The following is a 10,922-nucleotide window of genomic DNA, read 5'->3' as shown; positions in this document are numbered from 1 at the left end:
CTTAGGAATGTTTTTCTTCTATGTAACATTTGAAGTCACACAGTGGAAATTCTTCAATCTTTACAGTCGGTGACAGTCTTTCTGCTTTTTCTATTACGAACATTTTCTGTGTAGAAAAGTTAGACCCCATTATGTATCTCAAAGTCCAGCCAAATTACAATTTTGTCGTTTTGGGTTTACACAGCTCACTCATGATTAAAGTCACCTGGAAATATACCTCTTTTTTTTCTTCAAACATTAGAGTATATGTTTCTGAACAATAAAATAATTTTTTGAGTAATTGTTTTTAACGATTTATATGGTTAAAAAAATTGATAAAGTTGTGTGGGGGTGACTCCGCCTACCCCTTTTGTGACGTCAATCGAGGCAGACTTTGCCTCGATCGAACATCGAACAAACGTTGTGCAAGTACATTCAAGTCCTAGTCAAGAGTTTGTTTGTTTGTTTGTTTCGAAGTAGTTTTTTTCTTGCATTTTTCCGGCAATGTCGACCAGGTGTAGCGCTGCTCTGCTCTACCAGCCAGGCTCCAAGTGGATGATACTCATGTCAACGTCCTTACGGACTACCGTTTCAGCCCCAGGAGTAGGTGGCAATGTGTCCCTGGTGGCAGTTGATTTGGATCCACAGCCAAAATGAGTGTAGCTCTCATCTCGAAGTCACCGTCTGGCCTTATAATTTGGTTTAAATCAAATAAAATTGTAAAAACCTTGTCCAGGCTGTTCTTCAGTTCTTCAGCTTATCAAAGGTTGAAGGAAATTTGTTTTTAGATTTCATGATAGAGTTTTGTCTGACTTTTTGACATCAGTTTAACTGGAGGCAAGTTTCTCAGTGTATTGACGTAATGTTTCCTCAGCAATGGTTCTTTTACTCATCTTGTTGGCCTTGCCTTGAAATCGTCCGTTCTTGCATGCTCCCTTTCCTTCAAGCAACTCTGCAACCCTGCAAAATGTCAAATGGTACTTTTTAAGAATGTTTTAATAATAATAATAACAACAACAACAACAACAACAACAGCAACAGCAGCAGCAGCAGCAGCAGCAGCAGCAGCAGCAGCAGCAGCAGCAGCAGCAGCAGCAGCAGCAGCAGCAGCAACAGCAACAGCAACAGCAACAGCAACAGCAACAACAACAGCAACAACAACAACAACAACAACAACAACAACAACAACAACAACAACAACAACAACAACAACAACAACAACAACAACAATAACAATAACAATAATAATAATAATAATAATAATAATAATAATAATAATAATAATAATAATAATAATAATAATAATAATAATAATAATAATAATAATAATAATAATAATAATAATAATAATAATAATAACAGAGTCTTTACATAGCGCTTTATGCCAGGCCTCAAAGCGCTTACCACTAAATAAAAACAATACTTTAAAACAACACAAAATATAGAAACAGCAGTTTAGAAACCACAAGAAAGATAAAAGTTAAAACTAAACAAAACCACCAGGATCAAAAAATATTTAAAAAATTAGTTACTTAAACTAAAAACTAAATAAAATAAAATTAAACCAAAAAATAATTTTATGGTTGGGTAGTGATTTGGTAAATCTTTCAGTGCATCATGTACGTTATCTCTTTGTTAAGGAGGTGCTTGCTGTTAAAAGAACCAGATGGTTTATTCTCAACATCTCTCAAGACGACTAGAACACACAAGTCCAATCGTTTGGTACAAACAAACATGCTCATGACATCAGTTAGGCACACTGGTATTTCTGACCAGCGGAGAGTGGGTTTAAGTCCTGGTCTTGACACTTGAGCAAGACACTTAACATTTATTGAATTATCCTTCAGATGGGATGTAAAGCCAGACTTTAGAAGAACAGTTTTTGCCATTTTTGCAAGAGTTTATTAAGTTTTAAAACTTACTTGGGCCCAACCTCCTTGATGATATCATCTGGCCCAGCAACCAAGAAAAGACCAACACCCTTCTCATCTCCAGCAGTAAGTAAAGCTAGAGTACCCTGTACAGAAAAACAGAAAACAAAATTTGTTTAGAAACATCACCAACTGAAGTCAATATAACAAACAAGCCTGAACTAGAAAAACCAGCATATGAACTATTAAAGTATGATGAACACTTTCAGGAGACTCTCCCTCATTCTGAGAAAAAACATCTTGTATTGTTTTGCTATATATCTCTGGAAATTCAACCAAGGATGCCTCACAAGTGAACTAGGAAACCTGTCAACAAGTGTGCTTGTTGTGTGAGCCAGAAACACCGGGTTAACCTCTACTCTTACTCGATAAGTGTTCTGGGTTCTTTTATGTGCACTACCAATCAAATATGATACATTGTGACATTTGGCAGATAATTGTATTCAGGTAGGCATATTTTGTTGTGCTTAGCTACTTTTGCTGCTTAAGCAGTTCTATAAAACTGGGACCAGGGTGGAGACTTAAAGTTCAAGACATTTTAACCCAAACAAAAACATGTGATAAGTTCAAACAAAATCGCCAACAGGAATGAGATGACAAATCTCCCAACTGATGCCTATGCAAAGTTACTGCATTGTACCTGTAAATTGATTTCATTTGCCACCATGTTGAGAAATTCTGAGTCCCCTTCCTTCCGATGAAGAACGAAGATTGGATCTTTGTTGACCTGGTTGTTATAGCGATGGGCTTCTAGAACTGCCAAATCTCGCAATAACATTGTAGTATTCTTAAAAGATAAAACATCATTTAGTATCAAAAGTTATAGCAGATTACACTCATTAAGAGCTTTGTGTTTGCAAGAAATATTAAAATGGGATGTGCATGTCTCGCTGGAATTTGAATGTTTGACCCTGCTACAGTGAGCGGGATGTTTCCTTCGCACATTAAAGCATTGTATGCGGCTCTACGCCCCCCTTGATGGACCACAGAGAATGATTATGATGATGATGTGGGAACCCAATTATGGTATATGCACAGTCTATTGGTGGTGCTTGTAGTGCAAGCTTTCGATGAATGTTGACACAACAAACAACATTAGTTTGATAAACGGATGGTTTAGCACCATAACAAAAAAAAACAGAATTTAATACTAATTTATCAAATTCAACAAATATGAGTGCATTCAGCCATGAAGTAGGCTCCCATTCCTGCAACCAACAATCTGTGGAATTGTTCAGTAAAGTTTTCATGGCTTTTGTAGCCAAAGATTTGAAGAAATGATGCAGACAGTTCTACATGGTTATAAGTTGGTGAGCGGCATGCACAATGACACACCTCCAAAGGCTTAATAAACTGCTCGTTACAAATTGCGTTAAGTCTTTGGTAGAATTTGGAAGGCAGTCAAATATCTAGCCTCAGGAACGCTTGCTCATCTTGGGGCTATTTAATAATAATAATAATAATAATAATAATAATAATAATAATAATAATAATAATAATAATAAACAGCATTTATAAGGCGCATTATGAATAAAAGATTCCTCTATGTGCCTAACAATAAAAACTAAAAGGCTAAACAGAAACAAGACCAATTAAAATCATACAGGCAAAATACTATTAAACCGAATGATAACCGACAAAACGTTAGAAACAACAGACCTAGATATACTATATAGGGCCTAAACCCATAAAATGGAAATATTAAACATACAAAAATTTAGTCCATCAATATACATCGAACCATGAGCAATTAGCAAATGTACAAATTGGTTTAGTGACTAAAACATGTTTATATGAGTATATGAGTATTAAATCCTAACCTTATTTGCTACTTTTAAAGATTTTTGAATCTTCTCTGTGGCCTGTGGATGATCCTCTGGTCCGCATCTGTAACGCAAAACTTAATGTGTTTCAATTGATAAAAAACCCCAGCATAAAACATAAAAAAGTCAAGGAATGTATACACAAATTTATCTTCAATCAAACTTGAAGTATAAATAGCATTCCTGTTAACAACTGTTTGCTCAAGTAGCTGTTTAAAGTCACACAGTGTGATGTAACCAATACAAATGCAATACAAACAGCTAATACACAGCCTGAAAATCTGGACAATTTAATACTCCCACTAAGGTTCTCAATTCATTCATTTTTTTTTTTAAATTCTGCTTGTGAAGCCAATTTGACTCTCAGAAAAAAAAACCGTAATCTCTATACTTGCCAAGAACCCCCAACGAGAGAAGACAAAGAAGGAAATTTCGGTTTCAGATGTGGAAGGAAAACCCCAGAGAATTATTCCGGGAAAACCCACGCAGTCAGGTAGGGGCTGATCCGTCAATTCACATACATGTAGTGTTCCCAGCAGGATTCGAACCCTGGTCCCAGAGGTGGAAACAGGAAGGCGAGGAAAGATACCACTAAGCCTACCTGACCTCCCAAAAGGGCTTAAATATGTGTTAAATAACTTGTTCTCACGGACCACTCAATCACTCCGTAAACCTACTTGAGGTGCCCTGTAAGTAGTTTCTCATTAGCCAGGCATTTGCTGAGGTAGCTTAGAACTCTATTGCCAGCCAGAAAGTACACATTGGTCTTATTCTTCTTTCCCTTTTCTGCTCCGAGAAGCTTTATCGACTAGTAAGAAAAAGACAAAAAAAATATTAATTCTCATCAGTTGATTGATGTATTGACATCATGAGTCAATATAATGGCTGTTGCAATCTGCTTACAAACCAAACTGACCTGGGCCCAATTTCTGTGGCTCTGATTACCAGTGAATTCAGCATTTACGATCACCACTCTGCTTACTATGCGCTAGCTGTGTAAGGGCCAGATGGCTAAGTTGGCAGAGCGCAGGCATGTTTTTAACAGCTTACTAGAGCTTACTGTTTTTCTTTGTTCAACCCAAAAGTAAATCAAATTAACCAAGTCCGTTTCCTTTTGGTTTATTACTTGAAGTATTTAATCAAAGATAGTGTTAAGATTAACATTCATTACAAAACATTGTTCTTTGCTGGGATGGCAGCTACTTACCTGTAAGTGACTCAAGTTTGAGACGTGAGTCCCACAGCACAGATTAGCTTCAATTCCCTCTATCTCGACTATTCGTACTTGACCAACATGATCATCTGGTAGTCCTCTAGTACGTACCTGACCAAATTAACAGACAAAAACAAAAACTGGCATGAAGCACTCCTGTGACAGCAGCCCTCTATTGACGAGTGCTTAAAGGCAGTGAACACTATTAGTAATTACTCAAAATAATTATTAGCATAAAACCTTTCTTTATAACGATTAATGGGGAGAGGTTGATAGTATAAAACATTGTGAGAAACGGCTCGCTCTGAAGTAATGTAGTTTTCGAGAAAGAAGTAATTTTCCGCGAATTTGATTTTGAGACATCAGACTTAGAATTTGAGGTCTCGAAAGCAAGCATCTGAAAGCACACAACTTCGTGTGACAAGGGTGTTTTTTTCTTTCATTATTATCTCGCAACTTCACAAACCGATTTTCACAGATAAGGGCCACAGTGATGAGAGGCGAGCGCCTTACACACTAACCACCCATATGATCATAATCTTCTTACCCAATCAAGGTCGTGTGATCCTAATTCAACCAGCCTTGGCGTCATTGCTAGCTGCTTGCGAATTGCCTCATTGACTTCACTCTCAAGAACCTGGAGGTCTTCTATGTTGATCTTGGGCCAGTCCATCTCAATGGAGGATTTCTCTCGGCCAAGATCCCTGGAGAATTACACAATAAAAGTAAGTCAACTCATCTATATCAAGAAGTGCGGCCAATATCATACAGCTGCTTAAAGCCAAAGTTGGTTTTGGAACGGTTTGATTGTTTCAATCAATATACAGGAAAACTAATGTTAACCAATGAATATTTCATTCCAAAAGGTGGTAGCATTGTTGAGAAATTGAAGAAAATCTGGAGCAGTTTTGTTCATGCAGGAAGAATGGGGTCTGTGGGGTCTGTGGACCCCTAAGCATGGAAGGAGGACACCTGGTTGACCGGCACTAACTTACACTGACATTCTCATAATCGACACAGGACTTGAATCAGCAGATTTCAAGTCAGCAATGGGGAACAGAAAGGCTTGGGGAACCATCAAAATTCGAGGACATCACTCGACTTAAACAAGGAAGAATAGTTCACAATTGGAATAAATAATCTGAGAAATATTTCACTCATGAAACGTTTCTCAGATTGAAATTGCAATTTATAGACAGTTTCAAAATAATTGATTACACTTACCAAGACGTTGTTGGCCAACCATACTTAGCCTCAGCTATGGCTGTAACAAGATGCTGAGCTGCACAAAGACAATAAAAGATGTGGAAAAAAAAGATTAGTGTTCTCCACTTTGAAAGGCTTTTGAAATTTTCACAAAGACATCTTGTAAGCTTTCAGTCTGTCCTGTCAGCGTTATTTGCCATTGGTGGTCTAGTTGGCACAGTGGTATCTTTCCTCACCTTCTACCTCTAGAACCCCAGTTCAAATCACGCCGGGAAGGGGGAAAATACACGGGTCGGGTTTTTAGTTTTACCTGACTCCGTGGGTTTGTCCTTGAAAAATAATTCTTTGGATTTTCCTCCCACATCTAAAACTGAAACTTCCTTCCTTGTCTTTTCTCCATTGGGTTCTTAGCTAGAACCCTGGCCGGACCACTGTCATACCGGACCACTGACCACTGCCGGACCACTGAAGCCTGACCACCCTGCCACCCATGACCACACGTCATTGTAAGTGAAGTAATGAAGTATAAAACCCACAATACCTGAATGTTGCTGCATGTGATCAAACCGCCTTATCCAGTCTACCTTCTGAAGGACCTCAGTGCCTGGTTCTATTGGCGTCTCAACAAACAGGACTGCATCTGCACCTCTTCTGGTGATTCTCAAGACTTCAATGTCATTCATCTATAATCATTAATAGATGTTAACTTTGCATCAGGGATTTAGCATTTATTTGAACCCTTACACCAATGTGTATTAAGCACTGTATACTCAGTACTTTAAATGAGATATCACCCAGCATCACAAGGCTAAGGACGGCCACTTCAAGGTGAGGGTTCAACTTAACTGATTTGGGCTATCGACCCAAACCAACTGCCACCAGGTGCAAATTGCCACCTACTCCTGGGGCTTAAACAGGGTAACCCCCTTCACAGTCCGTAGTTAAAGGATGTAGGCATGGGTGGTAAAGCAGAATGCACTACCTCCCCAACTTGTACAAAGCAATTGTGGTCAAGTGCCTTGCTCAAGGGCCCAAGTGTCAATTATTATTTAGTTAAATAGAGTTACAAATTTGAAAATAAAACTCTTACCGTTCCTCTGTCATCGGGCTAAATTTTAACAAAACAAAAGAAAAAAAAGAATTAATTTGTAGGTCTTCAGAAAAGGTCAGAGGATACAATAGGTCATTTTGTTAAACAGAAACAAAAGCAGTCTATAAAATAATATATATTGAGAAATTAAAAACTATGATTAATGGTGAGGGCAAAATTTGAACTACTTCAGCTATGGCTGTGGCTTTTGTTTGTGGCTTATGTCTACAGTTCAAGGTTCAAGGTTCATTTTATTTCCACAGTATCAAAAGACAAAAAAACAATATCAAACAGCAGTCACAAGAAATCATTACAACAATGAAAAATAATCGTTTCACAACATAGGTTTGAAGAAATAGATGCAGTGATAAAACTGCCATTACAGTCATCTAGCCAGAGCCACTCACAACCGAAGCCTGCAAGTGGGACATCATAAACTTTGAATAACCCTATTTAAAGACCATGTAAGCTACATCACTTGCTTACAAAAAGTCACATCGGAATTCATGTGCAGGCAAGATTTAAGCACAGCTCAATGGAAGACAACATTAACTCTTATTTTTTGAAGATTGCGCTTTCTGATTTTCATCAACTTTGATACAAAGAAAGGGGGCACATCCCAATGTAGCAGTAATTTTGTATCCCTTGAGTTGATGTAGAAATGATAAGGCCAAGTAAAAAAAGAAACATGTTTAGTGTCCCCGCCCGCTTCCTTTTTACAGGCCGCCTCCTTTTTTATTTTATTTTATTTTTTATTTTATTTTTTTATGCACATTTTTTTTTCTTTTTTTTTTTTCTTTTTTAAAATTTTAAATAGGGTTATTTTAAATGATCTCAGCAAAAACAATCTGAATTCTTTTCTGAATGCCTCGACTAAATTGTTCCATTTATGTTTTGTGTATTTCAGCAGTAGAAAAAAAAATGGATATTTGACATTTTAACAAAGAATGGCGGCCATCTTGAAAAAAAAATAATAAAAAAATAAAAAGCCCCTCTTCCTCCTTTTTTTGAAAAACCCGGACATGAAACATGTTTTTTTTTTACTCGGCCTAATGAATGGTGCGACAATAGAAAGCTAAATTATAACAAAACTTCAAATTAAAATGAATTTACCTGTCCACCACCCTCTGGAAAAAGCACAGTATCCTCTGTGATGATCTCATAGCCTTTGACAGTTTGCTTTTTACCATTGATAACAAGTTTCAGTTCTGCCGGAGTACATGATGTCACTTTGGTGGTCAACTGGGGGTGGGGGTGGGAGGGGGACAAATAAACACATCATGATTAAAATGAACTTTGTTCACATTAAAGCACATGGACAGCAGTGATCTTTGTCAAAACCAGGGCCCAATTTCATAATAATAAACAGTTCTTATATAGCGCATAATACAAAATAAAGTCTCTAAGCGCTTCTGTGATTGAAGAGATGGAGCTGCTTAAGCAACAAATCTGCTGAGGCCTGAAAATAGCTTGCATATTTTACACATGTCAATAAATATGGGAGACAAAGTGGCGGCCAGATATGGAACTTTAGCCATTTTGACACATCTATCTTCCAATCTATCTTCCAATAAGTACATCCCTCCAGAGGAGTATAGTCGTACTTGGGTGCAAAAGTGCTTGGTCTTGGGAACAAATATCAAAAAATGTGCTACAAACTGAGGTCAATGTGCAAGTAAAAAGATGCTGTTTGGTAGACTATCAGAGGGTGAGTGGATTCAGGCGGCTCCGGAAGATCATAGGGCGGGTCATAGGCCTACTGCTGCAAATATGTTTATTAATGGAGTAAGCCTAGGCCTAATTTCAAAAAGTCCATTTGTATGCACTAAAACCTGCCAAGCACAGACAAATAATGCTTAACAGACACTGGTTACCAGCCAAAAGTCCATACAAATTACAATTACATTGCTGTGACTGGTGCCCCCATCATGTTTTGTCTTTATTTAGAAATTTGCTAAGAAGCATGCAGTATTTTCTGCTTTAACAATAATAGCTTTATTAAACTGGGCTGAAGTCAACAACTCGGTCCGATCATCTCGCCTGAAGCCAACTCGGCGCAGGGCCGGAAGTGGAGGGAAGTAATTTGGCTGTAGTCTAGCCCACCACATGTAGTGTAACTTAAAAGTGAACCCCACACACCAGTAAAGTCAGCTCAGGATAGATCCATTCTACAAAATGACCTGAAGCGACTTGAAGAATGGCAAGACACTTGGTTCATGCAATTCAACCCCAGCAAGTGTTTTACTATGACAATTGCGTCAAGAAAAGTCACCCCCACCAGCTATACCTTTTGTGGCAAACAACTAGAATCTGTGGAATCTCACACGTATCTTGGCGTTCATATCACCAACACGTTAAACTGGGATGTTCAAACAGTTTCAGCTACTAAGAAAGCTCAACAAGTACTTGGTGTCATCAAAAGGAACCTCAAGAAATGCCCTGTTCATGTAAAATCGCTAGCCTACACAAGCTTGGTTTGTCCCATCCTAGAGTATGCCACAGCAGCCTGGGACCCACATATTAAAAAGAACTGTCAAGCCCTGAAAGAATTCAAAGACAAGCAGCACGCTTCACCACAAATAATTACAGTAGAACGCCAGGTACAGTCACCAGTATACTAGAAGAACTTAGCTGGAAACCACTAGAAATAAGAAGGAAAGCTAAAAGACTAGCTATGTTTTACAAACTCGTTAATAACTTAGTTGAAATCCCTCTTCAAGACTTTGCTCAACATTCCACTCGACCCTCCAGAAAACACAATCTCCAATTTCATCAACTTCGTCACTCAACCAAAATCTACGGCAACAGTTTTTTCCCGGCTACCATCAAGGACTGGAACGCCTTACCCGGTAGTGTGATTTCCAGCAACTCATTAGATATATTCAAAGACACTCTCGCTAAGCACTTCAAAAATTAAGCCATCCCATCCACACAATGCGCAAAGCTGGTGTGATGTGTCTTTAGACATTTGTTTGCCGGCTCAACAAAACAGATACAGATACAGAAAAAAAAAACCCAAAAAACTAAACATTTCAGTAAATCAAAAATAATTGTTACAAAAAAATATTTATAATACTAATAGGCCTATTTATTTTATTTTTCGGACCGAGTTGATTTTGGGCCGAGTTGACCCCAGACTAGCCTGAGTCGAGTTGACCCTACTGCCGAGTGCCGATGAATGTGTGCAACTCGTGTAGTGTGTGTACAGGACGGGACGTACACGCAGTCAGTGCAAAAGCAATGCGAAAAGACATGTGTCGGCGTGTTTACGTATTTTTGTGGCCTTTAAAATGTGTTAAAGCGTCCTTCAAAACATGTCAAACTTTGCGAGTGAAACAATACCAACTCTATATTTATAACACTTTCAAACAAATAATGGTAAATCTCTTTATGTTGCACAGAAACATGATAAAATAATACCTCTTTTAAGTAACTATTCTGTTGACAGGCGAACGCCATGTTGGATTTCCTGCGTTGGACATTAATCTAAAACTATTGTGGTACTTCATTATTAACTGCAACAAAATAATATTTACTTAAACTTTATGCGTTTGAAAAAACTAAAAACAATAGTTTGTATATTTTTAAGAAATATTTTGTTATTAAATAGTTGATTTAAATAAAGGTATTTCACTGTTTATTTATCATGAGTGACCTTAAAGTCATTTGCATATTTTTTT

The 10,922-nt window shown here is 37.7% G+C and overlaps 1 protein-coding gene across 1 annotated transcript; it reads right to left on the bottom strand.

Annotated features, from left to right (window-relative positions):
* Positions 1 to 454: 454 nt before the first annotated feature.
* On the bottom strand, positions 455 to 10,703 carry LOC117288539 (alanyl-tRNA editing protein Aarsd1-B-like). Its single transcript, XM_033769436.1, has 12 exons — positions 10,663 to 10,703; positions 8,356 to 8,484; positions 7,243 to 7,260; positions 6,694 to 6,835; positions 6,171 to 6,228; positions 5,494 to 5,650; positions 4,941 to 5,057; positions 4,411 to 4,541; positions 3,731 to 3,797; positions 2,551 to 2,697; positions 1,902 to 1,996; positions 455 to 939 (listed from the first exon to the last, which is right to left on the bottom strand). The coding sequence occupies exons 1-12, from the start codon at positions 10,699 to 10,701 to the stop codon at positions 807 to 809; spliced, it is 1,233 nt and encodes a 410-aa protein (XP_033625327.1). The 5' UTR covers positions 10,702 to 10,703; the 3' UTR covers positions 455 to 806.
* Positions 10,704 to 10,922: the final 219 nt, after the last annotated feature.

The sequence above is a fragment of the Asterias rubens genome, chromosome 3, assembly GCF_902459465.1.
Source record: "Asterias rubens chromosome 3, eAstRub1.3, whole genome shotgun sequence".
Taxonomy (NCBI): domain Eukaryota; kingdom Metazoa; phylum Echinodermata; class Asteroidea; order Forcipulatida; family Asteriidae; genus Asterias; species Asterias rubens.
The sequence above is the reverse complement of the archived record's forward strand: the minus strand, read 5'-3'. Positions and strand labels throughout refer to the sequence as shown.